Below are 13,130 nucleotides of genomic sequence, written 5' to 3'. Positions count from 1 at the left end.
TCCTCCACTAGCTCTGGACCAGCCTTTGCCAGCACTGCTCGTCCTGCAGCTCCCTGAGCATTGCAGCAGGGCCAAATCCTGCCCAGGGCTGGATCCTCAACCCAATCTTTGCACTTTCTTCATGCAGTTATGTGAGCTACTAAACACAGCACCCTGACCCCTATGGTGTGAACAGCATTTCGGACCCTGGGGCCATTCAACAATGATGATAATGCATCAAAAAATGTAATAACACAGGCAGTTGACTAAACCAAACTGCCTCCATCTCAGCTGGACTTGTTTTGCATTCTTTGTGTCCATTACAATGTTGGAAAGTCTGTGTGAGCCTCATGCAGTTTGTGCTTTCCAGCCTAAGGGCCATAACTGAGGCTGTGAGTAAGATCCCGTCTTTCCCTGCTCCCTTTGAATAACAAGAGCTGCAAAACACAGGGAGCCTCATATCTGGCACAGCCCCATGCATCTGGGCAGCCAGAGCAAGGTTTAGGTGAATGCACCTCCCTGATGTTAAGAAATCCCCATTTATCACTGGAACTGAGCTAATGAGGTTGGCTAAAGCTCCCAGGTGGTGGGTGGCATGAAGCTGCTGTCCAGTGTAGCTGCAACAGCTCGGCCTTCACCTCTCCCAGGTTTGCAGACACTGGTTGAAATACTGCCCTGGGTGCTGGGAAGGGTGATCTAAGGGCTAGAGGGCCCTACTGATGCTTCTGAGGTTTGTCTCCAGATCTCCTTTCCATCCAGGAAGGTTCTAGTGTCTCAGAGAGCCAAGCCAAGCAAGGAGAGAGATGCTGGGTGTGGGAGCCTTTGGAGCCACAGATGTCCCCAGCATAGCCACCTGCTCCTTGTGCTCTCTCTGAGTGGTGATAACCAAGAGTGGCCAGAGCCATCCTAAATCATCCAGGGTTTATCCCTGAGACATTCACAAGATGCTGGTCCTCAAGGGCAGGAGGGATGGGCTGGCTGCATCCTGCATGGGGGTTTCACCGTCTGTGGTGACAGCCCTGCATATGGGGCTCAACAGAATTGAGGTATTTCCCCCTCTTTTTGCAACAACATGGGGTTTGAAAGATCACATATGGCAGGAGGGGAGCAGCTGTGTCACGTGAAATTCTGTTTCTGGATGAATTTTGCTGTTCACAACAGGTTACTTTTTGTTTTCATTCCCTGGGGAAAGTATCTGTGCTCCAAAGGTCGGTTTTCATTCGCTGTTGAACTTTAGACATGGGTGGCCTTCAAAGTAAACAAAGAACAGCTCTCCAGTCCCTTGAAATGTGGGAAAGCCTGTGCAGCACACACACTTGTTAAGCAAATGAAGAGGAGTGCATGGGAGACAGGACCTCTGGTGAAAACTTGGATGGAGAAAGGGCAGTGTTCTGGGATGTGTGGGGTTTTGTGAGTCTGGCCCAAAACACACCCAGCATCACGATTCCCTGAAGCCACTGAGCAGGGATAAATTGCTCTCACCCTATAAGAGGGCACAGAGCTGTTCATTCTCTGGGTTTTGACACCGTGCATGCATCAACTGTGGAAAAACCTAAAAAACCCTCCACTCTCCCATACTCCCCACTCTTGAACAGCACCGAGCGTAGACACAACTATTAAAAATAAAATTGAAAAACCGCCCAACGCGGAGGAGGGGCGATGCGCTGCTACTCCAGAGGCGCGGTAGGAGCCGGCCGAGCGGCTCGTCGGGTGTTTACGGCGGGGCCGGCGGAGCCGCAGCGCCGGGAGCGCGGCCCGGTGCTCGGTGCCCGCCGCCCGCCGCCCGCCGCCACAATGTCAAGAGGAGACACGCGTATGTAAGCGCCGGTACGGCCGGAGCGGGGCCCGCAGGCGGGCAGGGGCTCCCGGGGCGCGGCGCTGCCCGTGCCCGCCCGGGGACGCGCCGGTGTGTGTGCCCACCGGCTGTGTGTGCCCACCGGCTGTGTGTGCACACCGGCTGTGTGTGCCCACCGGCTGTGTGTGCCCACCGGCTGTGTGTGCACACCGGCTGTGTGTGCCCACCGGCTGTGTGTGCACACCGGCTGTGTGTGCCCACCGGCTGTGTGTGCACACCGGCTGTGTGTGCCCCTTGGCTGTGTGTGCCCACCGGCTGTGTGTGCCCCCCTGGCTGTGTGTGCCCACCGGGCTGTGTGTGCACACCGGCTGTGTGTGCACACCGGGCTGTGTGTGCACACCGGCTGTGTGTGCCCCTTGGCTGTGTGTGCCCCCCTGGCTGTGTGTGCCCCTTGGCTGTGTGTGCCCACCGTGCTGTGTGTCCCCACCGGGCTGTGTGTCCCCTCTGGCTGTGTGTGCCCACCGGGCTGTGTGTGCCCACCGGGCTGTGTGTGCCCACCGGGCTGTGTGTGCCTATGTCCCCTCTGGCTGTCTGTCCCCACCGGCTGTGTGTGCCCACCCAGCTGTGTGTGCCCACCCAGCTGTGTGTGCCCACCGGGCTGTGTGTCCTCCTGGCTGTGTGTGCCCACCCAGCTGTGTGTGCCCACCGGGCTGTGTGTCCCCCTGGCTGTGTGTCCCCCCTGGCTGTGTGTCCCCTCTGTCTGTGTGTCCCCACCGGGCTGTGTGTCCCCCCCGGCTGTGTGTCCCCACCGGCTGTGTGTGCCCTCTGTCTGTGTGTCCCCACCGGGCTGTGTGTCCCCCTGGCTGTGTGTCCCCGCCGGGCTGTGTGTCCCCGCCGGGCTGTGTGTCCCCTCTGTCTGTGTGTCCCCACCGGGCTGTGTGTCCCCCTGGCTGTGTGTCCCCACCGGGCTGTGTGTCCATGCCAGGCTGTGTGTTCCCACCGGGCTGTGTGTCCCCTCTGTCTGTGTGTCCCCCTGGCTGTGTGTCCCCCTGGCTGTGTGTCCCCGCCGGGCGCTGTCCCTGGCTGCGTGTGCCGTGTGCCGTGTGCCGTGGCGTGCAGAGGTCCCCGGGCCAGCCGCGCGTGGGGAAGCCGCGGGCGGTTGCATAAGGCGGAGGCGCTGCCGCTCGGGGAGGTTCGCGGCCAGGCCCCGGCGGGTTGAGCCGTCCGGGTGACCCGAGCTGGGTTTAAACTTGTTTGTGGGGGATGGAGCCGTTTTCTGAGCTTTTGCAGGGAGCAGGGTCTAAATGAGAGTGAGGAGACAGAGACGAGAAAGTTGTGGCTCCTTTTTTAAGATGCTGAGATTGCTCCCTGCAAACTTAACAGCAGCATGGGGGTCTCCTTTGCTTAGTCTGGGAGTTGTTTGCCTGAGGGGTTGTGAGAATCAGCATTTATCAGTGGAAAGCAAGGACTAATGGCAAATTCCCAGCCATCCCTTGCTCAGCCCTCCCTCCTCAGGTCTAAAACCCCTGAGTCAGGGCTTTGGACGATGATGACAGAGGATGCTCGAAGAGGATGCTCAGAGCAGAGGAATGGTCGGAGCAGAGAGTGCTCCACACCTCGGAGCTGCAGCTCTCAGCATCACAGCTCTGTTCCCACAGGAAGAGCAAGCTCGGTTTTTCTTGCACCTTCCAGAAACGCTGCAGCCCATTAATTGAAACCTGGGAAAAACCCCTTGAGGGGCCACCCTGTCACCTCCCAAAAGCAAACAGTGCTTTGTCCCTCGGGACTGGTGGACAGTCTGTGTCTCCCCACACTTAGCAGGGTCAGGACCACCTAACCTTGGCAAAGCCTTCCTTTGCCGAGTTTGCCAGGTGCATCTTGGCTGAAGGTGCAGATGTGATGCTGCAGGGTGCTGAGGCAGGCAGGCTCTGCCCAAACCACAGGCATCAGGAGTTGGGGAAGCTGTCCTTGAGGCCTGGGCAAGCTCTCCCTCTCTGTCTCCTTCACACCTGCCACCATCTCCCCTTCCATCCAGCACCAGGACAATGAAGTCGTACCAGAAGCTGACAACAACACAGCCAGCAGCATGCCGGCTGGAAGAGGAGGAGGCTGCCCCCATGCCCTCCAGCCATGGGAAGCTGGCCCCGTGGTGGGTGGGCAGTGGACTGCTGGTGGCCGCTGTTCTGCTGAGCACCATCACTGTCTGGGTGCTGCGGCAAGTATCGGGGGGCTGGCTGGGACCCACGCCACCCCCCAAATGTCTCCTGGTACCCGAGAGCCATCGCTTCGACTGCTACCCAGAGCGGCGTGTGGTGGTGACCCAGGAGCTCTGCGAAAGCCGAGGGTGCTGCTTCATCCAGAGCCCCCCGCTGGCAGAGGGCAAGCAGGGGGTGCCCTGGTGCTTCTATCCCCCTGACTTCCCCAGCTACACCCTGGAGAGCCTCAACCAGACAACTCTGGGCATGGTGGGGCTGCTGGTGCGAAGGGAGAAGGCCTATTACCCCCGGGACATCGAGAAGCTGAGGCTGGATGTGGAGTTGGAGACGGACACGAGGCTGCACATCAAGGTGAGCTTCCTGCTGGCTGCCCTCAAGAGCCTGTGACTGTGCTCCTTGCTCCTGCCGTCCTGTAGGGGACCATCCCTCGCTTGGATCAAGTCTGGCATCTGCTGTGCTCCAGGCATGGCTGTGTGGGGCCAGTGAGCATCTCCAGCCTTTTGCACTCTTGCTCTGCTGGTCTTTAAAGACCTTTCTCTACCTTTTGCAGATAACAGATGCAACCAACCCACGCTATGAGGTTCCCCTTGATGTTCCCCGGGTGATGAAGAGAGCAGAAAACCCCATCTACAGTCTGAACTTCTCCTGGGACCCCTTTGGGGTGCTGCTGCAGCGCAAGGCAACAGGGACAGTGCTGTAAGAACACACCTCATGCTCACACTGTGTCAGGTGGAGAGAAGCTTTTCCCACCCTAGTCAGGAGCCAGCATGCTTCCCAGAGTTTTTTCATTAGGAAAACCCATGCTGTGAGGTCTCCAGACAATTATTGCTCTTTGTCTTGTGTCTTTTGAGAGATGCTGACATGGGGATTGACATCAGGTGGCTTCCTGGCCCCAGGGGCTGGCCATGTTCTTGCTCTGGCCATGGCAGACCTGGGTGGGATCAGCATCTCTCCAAAAACTTCCCAATGCTCTGATACCTCTCAGGGTCCTACAGAAGCCAAACACTGTGTAAATCCCAGCACATCACAAATAAATGGTCTGGTGGCTCAGGAAAGATGCCAAAGAAGAGTTGTGACTTTGCCCTCTCCCTGCTTTTGGGTTTCCCTGGCTGTCCAAGCTATGGGGACACCCACAGTTCCAGGCTTTTTGTGGCAAAGGACTGTGGGTGACTTTGCTGTTTATCTTCTGTCCCCTCCACAGCTTTGTCCACACTAAGTTGGTGGGCAGCTTAGTGTTTTGGAATCCCATTCTTTCATCCTTTTTCCCATTTGCTGGTGGCTGTGGTCAGTTCTGTACTTGGGAGCTGCTTATCAGTGACAGCAGGCTGAGAAACACCATGGCTATATCATTCAGTGGTTAACAGTAACCTGGGTGGAAACTTCTGGTGTCAAAGGGAAGGCTGTGCTGTGCTGGGTCAGGTGGGCTTGGGCTATGCCTTGTGTCCAGCCAGACCTGAATTTGCTCCTGGGCCAGGGTGTTGGGGCTGGATGCAGGGAGGGATGTGCTGCTGACTTCCCCTTGAGATGCTTTGAGAGGGAAGAGATCAGTTATTGATGGGCAAATGGATCCTAACAAGTCCCAGAATCCTCTCCTGACCCTCTCTCTTTCTTGGTGTCACCCTGGCAGGCTAAACACCACTGTGGCCCCCTTGATCTTTGCTGACCAGTTTCTCCAGATATCCACATCACTCCCATCCAAGTTCCTCTATGGGCTGGGGGAGCACCGTGGCAGCCTCCTGCACAGCCTGGACTGGAACACCCTCACACTGTGGGCCCGCGACGTCCCTCCCACGGTACATCTGCCCTCTCCCCGTAGGGGTGCAGGGGGTGAGGGCAGGAATGCCACTCTCCTGTGCCTTGGACAAACCCTGGGAAAGCATGGCAGGGGTGGGCAGCAGCACTGGGAGAGGCTGGGGATGGTTGAGGCTGATGAGCAGGTATGTGCCGGAGAGGATTTCAGAGCAGTTGCAAAATGCTTTTGGCACTCCAAAGGCACTGGGTGTTCTGCTCCACCCTGCTCCTCATGCAATGTGTTGTGGTGAGGCAGGAGGTTTTCCCCTCACCCAGCCCAGCTCAGAAGCAGCCCCTGAGCTGGAGGAAGAAGCAGCCTCCCATGGCCTTAAGATCAAAACCTGTCCTCATTCCTTGTCTTACGCTCCAGAGGAGTGACAGATGCCTGGTTAGGTAGTGGCAGCATATACAGCTAAGGGTCATTTATTCACCTTCAGTGTCATGGGGTTCTCCTGCTTTGCCCTCTTTGCTGTCTTACTGGGCACCTCTTCTTGCAGGAATCATTCAACCTGTACGGCGCCCACCCCTTCTACCTGCTGATGGAGGAGGGTGGAAATGCTCATGGTGTTTTCCTACTCAACAGCAATGCCATGGGTAGGTGACCATGGCACCCCAGGTCAGCTTGTCCATGGTGGAGGACCTGGCAGATTGGGACAGATGGGAGCTGCTGGAGTGGCCAGTCTGGGACCTTGGGGTGGGAGGGAGCCATAAAAAGGAAAGCTGTGGTTTGATGGCTCCGTTATTGAGCGCAGCCATCTGTTTCCTGGCTACGGCGGGGCTCTTTAGCAACTGCCGAGCAGTTTAACCACACGCCCAGCTGCCGAGTTGCCATCAGGAAAGCAAGTCCCTTGCATGCAGTTCCGTGCACATTCCCCCTGCAGCGGCAGCGGGGCAGGGCTGGGGCGCAGCCGGGGGTGCCATCTGTCACCCGTGCTCCTCCCAGCTGCGCTGTGCCAGCTGCGGCCCCGGGATCTGCCCGGGTGTGCCAGCTGGTAACACAGCAGCTCCTGCGGGCTCCCGCCGTGCCAGGGGCAGCACCAGGACCTCCCGTTCCTCCCAGCAGTTGCCTCTTGCAGCCAGCTGGGATGATGCTGCTCGCAGCAGCGCTCCAGCTGTGCTCGGCTCTGTTGCTGTGATGCTGCTGAGGAGGAGCTCCTGCGAGATGCAACCACCTGAGCTGAGGTGAAAAGGCTGCTCCATGTGAAGAGCCCTTCCCAGGAAAGGCCTGGCTCCCACGTGCTTGCTTGTACAAGTGGCTCTCTATTCATTTAGGAGGGGTTTTGGAGGAGGACATGAAGGAAAGCACGGCACTGAAGTGCTCAGTCTTGGTCCAGCAGTGGAAGCTGGCATAGATTGAGCTTAAAGAGCAGATTTCCAAGATAGCATCAGCACATGATTTCTCTGGGCTGTGATGATTTAAGCTTCCAGACACCCATTTAACATCTGCTGAGTGCAAGACAGGGATTTCTCTCTTCCCCTGAGCATTGCCTGTGGTGCTGCCTGGGCCCCATCACAGGGGCTAAGGTCTGGGGGTTGCTCCTCATTTGTCACTAACTTTTTCTCTTCTCTTTCCCTTTCTACCTTCCCACTCAAAGAGGTGGCTCTTCAGCCTGCTCCAGGCCTGACCTGGAGGACTATTGGAGGAGTGCTGGATTTTTACATCTTCCTGGGTCCTGATCCCAACATGGTCATCCAGCAGTACCAGCAGGTCATAGGTAAGTGCCCACACCCCAACACAGCTCTTTACAGGCACCTCCTTCATGCCCACATTCCCAGCTGTCTCACCCCAGCTTCACCACCATCCCCAACCCTCTCAGCAGGTCAGGGTTCAGCATCCCCCAGCTGTTCCATCCCCAGCCCTTCCAGCACACTGTGGTCAGTGATCACCTTTTATCCTCCCTCTCCCCTTACCTTTCCATCCTTTTGAGATGCTGCTGCCATCTTGGGTAACCCCATCCATGCCCCCACTGTCCCACTGCAGGTTTCCCAGCCATGCCACCCATCTGGGCTCTTGGCTTCCACCTCTGCCGCTGGGGCTACGGATCCAGCAATGAGACGTGGCAGACCGTGAGAGCCATGAGGAACTACCAGATCCCCCAGGTAACCCCCAGGCCTGTGGGGCAGGGAGTCCAGTATCCATCACCCATTCCTGAGCCTCTTTCCCACAGGATGGGCAGTGGAATGACATCGATTACATGGATGGGTATCGGGACTTCACCTTGGATTCCCAGAAGTTTGCTTCCCTCCCCTCCCTGGTGGAAGACCTCCACAAACACAGCCAGCACTACGTCATGATCTTGGTATTCCCCTCCTCTCCCACTGTGCTGTCTTTGCTGCAGGGATGTCAGACATGGGCATAATGAGTGCTCCTGGTCTCAGCTGGTCGTTCCTGGCTCTGGGGATTTTTGTAGGAGGCCAGTTCCCAGTGCTGGTGAGGCAGCTGTAAACTGTGCCTGGAAATCCCCCTAATGCAGGGACCTTGGAGACACAGCCATGTTCCTGTGCTTTGCTTCTATCTTTCTGTGGGTACAAGGATAGCCCTGACTCCTGTGGGTCAGGCAGTTTAACTTGTGGGTGCTCAGCTCAGGTGCCCTCACATCGCCACATGTGCTGAGATCTTGTGACCTGGCTGTGATGTCCCTTCTTCCCTCTGCAAGGAGTGGGAGTACAGGTTCTTCTTCCTGGAGGCAGTGCAGACCAGATCCTTGCAGGGGGAAGTTGGATTTCCTCCTCAATGAACTCTCTGTAGTAGCCCTTTCCATGACCTGACATTTCTTGCATAAGAGCAAGATTTCTTGTATTTGTCTCCCCTTCCCCAAAACACCGTAACTGTCCTGGGGACTTGCAGAAGTGGCATTTTAGAAAACATGCCTGGAAGCGTTGAAGCAAGTTTCTCTTCCCCTTGGGGGGAAACAGCCGCCGTGTGCGGGCTCTGGCTGACCCTGTCTGAGTTCTCTGCTGTGAATCACACCGGTGTGCCCAGGGGAAGGAGCCATGGGCTTCCTGGAGGGGCACTAACCCTCTGCTCCATCCCCAGGATCCTGGCATCAGCAGCACCAGCCCTCAGGGCTCCTACTGGCCTTTTGATGAAGGCTTGAGACGGGGCTTGTTCCTCAACACCACCCAAGGACAGCCACTCATCGGGCAGGTGAGGAGCTCCAGGGGGAAATCCCAGCCCAGTGGGGTTGTGCAATACCAGGGTTGGAATTTCATCGCAACAGAGGGAAAGCCAAGTGGGCAAGGGACTTCTCTGGGATAATTGCCAGAGCTTGGCTCAGCCCTGTCCTCCTCATGTGTCACCTCCTGGTGTCTTCACCACCCCGGGACCAGCCCCTGCTCAGCAGAGGAGCCTGTGGAAGTCATATGAGCTTCACAGTCAGCAGTGCTGCCTAAGGCCGGTCATCTGATTTCTCTCCCTTCCTGTTTCTGGGGTGAGGGGAGGTTGTCTGTGATGAACAGTGTGCCTCCAGACCTGCTCTGCAGCTGTTCCCTCCCACTTTGACCCCTCTGGCTGTTTTCTCCCACCTGCTCTCTCTCACTGTCTCCAAGGAGGGAGCTTTTGATGTAGCCTGAAAACATGGGGGGAAATGAATTAGCTAAAATTCCTGGAATGAGGCAAAGCACAGAGAAATCATGGCTTTTCCCTGACATGTTCTTGGTGAGGTGGTATCAGGCCTTCTGCAAGTGAGGGCAGAGCAGCTGCTCCATCAGCTGCCACTGCCCATGGACTGGGCAGCACCTGGTCCTCCCAGTACCATGGGTGTAGGAGGGATGCTCTGTGTGTGTAGCACCCAGGACTCAAAGCATTGGCTGGGTTTATCTTCTGTCTGATTGCCTGTTTCACCCCCAGTTGAAATCCCTGGCGTGCTGTGGTAGCCTGTTCCCCATGGTGGCTCCCCACAAATCAGCTGCTCACTGAACCCATGGATTTGTGGTGTCCCCACAGGTCTGGCCTGGTTTCACTGCCTTCGCAGACTTCTCCAACCCAGACACACACCAGTGGTGGCTGGAGAACCTGCAGCACTTCCATGCCCACGTGCCCTTTGATGGCCTCTGGATTGTAAGTCCCTCCTCGCCCATGGGTTGCTCCTGCCAGCAGCTCAGCTCATGCCTGCTGTGTGTCCTGGCAGGACTGTCCCTCAAATGCAGCTTTTCCAGCTCTACCACAAATCCCAAAAACACACACCTGAAATTGCAGCACAGTTTTCTTTGCTTAGGACATGAATGAGCCATCCAACTTCATGGATGGGTCTGAAGCTGGCTGCCCCCCAGGAGAGTTTGACAACCCACCCTACACTCCAGGTAAGGAGGGAGGTGAGGTACAAGGCTGTAATTATAGGTACAGTGTGCTTTGAGATGGCTGCCAACTGAGTGTGGTGAAGGAAAGCCATTTCTGAGACACATTGTGTCTCTTTTACACTCTGAATGCCTCCATCCCTACCCTGATGTGCCAGTATCCATGTCTAAGCCATGCACACTTGTTAGGGCCATGTCAGGGTACAGGATGGGGCCATTTGCATGAACTTTTGGCACTGGGTTGGCAGTGACAGCTGGGTGTGGGAGGACTGACCCAGAGCCAGCAAGTGTGGGGAGTTCATATCCCCTGCACCCCAAGTGAGTCCAACTGGGCTCTCCCTCCTGGCAGCTGTGCTGGGCGATTCCCTCTCTGCAAAGACAGTGTGTGCCTCGGCAAAGCAGAAGGTCTCGGTGCACTACAACCTCCACAACCTCTATGGGCTGATGGAAGCCAAAGCCACAGCAAGGTACCTCAGCATCCCGCTTCCTGGCAGCCTGGGGATGTGTTGGGACAAAATCCTTCTCAGAGCTGAGTAGGAAAAGGATGGGGATTTGAGTGTGATCTGAAGTGGAGAAGCTCTGACTGCTCACAGCTTCTGGGATGGGAATAACCTGGGAGAAGAGGGGAGCTGACAGTGCTCTGGGAGGAATGGGTGAATGAGGCTGGTCCTACTGGAAGCCTTTGCCGTAGTGCTCAGACTGACTCTCCACCCCTCTGCCAGGGGGCTGGAATTTTCCCTCAAGTGTTGTGGGATAAGGCAAACACCTGGTGGGCTGCTCTTACCTTCTGCCCCCAGCTCTCCTGTTGTTTTCCAGCGCCTTGATCAAGATCCGGGGCAAGCGCCCCTTCGTCATCTCGCGCTCCACCTTCCCCAGCCAGGGCCGCTACTCAGGGCACTGGCTGGGTGACAACCGGAGCCAGTGGAAGGACATGAGTTACTCAATCCCAGGTGGGTGGCACACAGCCCCTACCACCACTCCTAGAGCTTTCTGCTTGTTTGGACATGTCTCCAAAGCTGTGCCCTGTTGACTGTCCCTGCCCTCAGGGCTGCTGAGCTTCAGCCTCTTTGGCATCCCACTGGTCGGGGCAGACATCTGCGGCTTCTCCGGCAGCACCTCGGAGGAGCTGTGCACCCGCTGGATGCAGCTCGGGGCCTTCTACCCCTTCGCTCGCAACCACAACACCCAGAACGAGAAGGTCGAGGGCAGGGTGCCCAGTGGGAGGCATCCTAGGGCTGGGATGGGGGATGTGGGATGGGGGATGAGGGATGCAGGAGGTGGGGTCGGGTGGCACAGCTGCTGACTGCCTGTGTCTCCCCCAGGCCCAGGAGCCAGCAGTGTTCAGCCCTGCAGCCAGGACAGCCATGAAGGATGTGCTGCTGACCCGCTATTCCCTCCTGCCCTTCCTCTACACCCTTTTCCACCGTGCCCACCTGCAAGGGGACACTGTGGCCCGGCCCTTGTTCTTTGAGTAAGGCCATCCCCACCAGGAGCTGGGGAGATGCTTGGGCTGAATCAGAGGGATCGAGCAGCATCTCCATTCCACCACAGGTTCCCTTGGGATGTGGCCACGTGGGAGCTGGACAGGCAGTTCCTGTGGGGCCGGAGCCTGCTGGTAACACCAGTGCTGGAGCCCGGGGTGGACTCAGTCACAGGTTACGTTCCCCAAGGCACGTGGTACGACTTCTACACGGTGAGAAGCATCATGGCATTTGGCTGGGGGCTGGGTGATCCCTGCTTGACCCTCTTGGGGCTGGGCTGGGAAGCCCTGGCTGAGCCCAGTGTGCCCTCGTGGAGGGAGGGTTGGGGATGGCTGCTCCTCAGACCCATGCCTGAGCCCTGGTCACACCCACGTCCCTCACCCCCCACCCAGGGCTCCTCGGTGAACAGCAGTGGGGAGATGTTGAAGATGTCGGCCCCTCTGGAGCACCTCAACCTGCACATCCGGGAAGGTTCCATCCTGCCCACCCAGGTGAGTGTCCACCCATCGCCTTCCTGGGTGCTGTTCGCAGCATGTGTGTCCCCCAACACCTCAACTCCTGGCCCCCATCCCCCAGTGCTCATGGCCCTACAGAACCCATGTCTTTGAACCCCAGAAACCGGGAACCACCACAGAGGTGACCCGAGGGAATCCCTTGCATCTCATCGTGGCCTTGTCCTCACATGCCACTGCCTGGGGTGACCTTTTCTGGGATGATGGCGAGAGCCTGGACACCTTCGAGAAGGGCAACTACTCCTACGTGATGTTCAATGTCACACAGGTGGGATGTGGTGGGGAGGGCAGGAGTGGGGTGTCCATGGTACCTGGTCACCTTGAGCTCATGCTGTTCCATCCTACAGAACATCTTCACCTCCACTGTCCTCCATGCCAGCACCGAGGCCACCAAGGTCACCGTTGGCACACTGAGCATCTTTGGGGTGCAGAAACCGCCCAGCAAGGTCCTCCTGAATGGCCGGGAGAAGCCCTTTTCCTACCTGGACAACCAGGTTTGGCCCCATTTAAGAGAGAGTGTCCCCATCCTGAGGGTCTCCACTCCTCCTCCTCAAGGGTCACAGTGCGACCAAAGAAGGGGGTCAGGACTCTCTGTGGCTCTCCTGCCATGCCAGGATTTAGGGAAAAGCATTCTCCACTTCCCTCCTGTCAAGGCTGTACCCCAAAATGTCTCCTCTTCCCCCACAGGTTCTCACCGTGAGTGACCTTGGCATGAGCCTCAGCCAGAGCTTCTCCCTGCAGTGGCTGTGAGCAGGAGGCCCTGGGGTCACCCTCACCTTGCCAGGACACCCTGCCAGGAGAGGGTCCATGCTCCAGCCCTGAAGCCAGGATGCTGCCATGGAGAGGGCACTGGGGACTGTCACCTGCTGCTGCTCGTCCCACTCCAGCACAGCTGGGGACAGGGGCGTGGGATGGGGGCTTGGCTGCTGGGTGCCCCCTGCATGGTCCTGGGTGGGTGGTGTGGGTCCCCACTGCAATAAAGGCATGTGGAGAACTTGTCCTGGGAGCATGATATGGGGACAGAAGGGGTGGGCAGCCAGTTCCTGCTCTTTTAGTCCTC

The 13,130-nt window shown here is 57.5% G+C and overlaps 1 protein-coding gene across 2 annotated transcripts; it reads left to right on the top strand.

Annotated features, from left to right (window-relative positions):
- Nucleotides 1-1,680: 1,680 nt before the first annotated feature.
- Nucleotides 1,681-13,068, top strand: LOC110475464 (lysosomal alpha-glucosidase). 2 transcript variants are annotated; one of them, XM_021539642.2, is made up of 20 exons: nt 1,681-1,796; nt 3,810-4,341; nt 4,541-4,686; nt 5,618-5,783; nt 6,279-6,375; nt 7,377-7,496; nt 7,763-7,881; nt 7,950-8,081; nt 8,819-8,929; nt 9,728-9,841; nt 9,999-10,083; nt 10,427-10,544; nt 10,894-11,027; nt 11,124-11,275; nt 11,400-11,548; nt 11,629-11,770; nt 11,951-12,049; nt 12,174-12,338; nt 12,418-12,564; nt 12,758-13,068. In XM_021539642.2, exons 1-20 carry the CDS (start codon nt 1,774-1,776, stop codon nt 12,818-12,820), a joined length of 2,814 nt encoding a protein of 937 aa, XP_021395317.2. In that variant the 5' UTR covers nt 1,681-1,773; the 3' UTR covers nt 12,821-13,068. The 2 variants fall into 2 exon arrangements, with proteins under 2 accessions (XP_021395317.2, XP_021395318.2); XM_021539643.2 differs by having other exon boundaries at nt 1,702-1,792.
- The last annotated feature ends 62 nt before the right edge of the window (nt 13,069-13,130 follow it).

Source organism: Lonchura striata, chromosome 16 (genome assembly GCF_046129695.1).
Source record: "Lonchura striata isolate bLonStr1 chromosome 16, bLonStr1.mat, whole genome shotgun sequence".
Classification (NCBI taxonomy): Eukaryota; Metazoa; Chordata; class Aves; order Passeriformes; family Estrildidae; genus Lonchura; species Lonchura striata.
The sequence above is the reverse complement of the archived record's forward strand: the minus strand, read 5'-3'. Positions and strand labels throughout refer to the sequence as shown.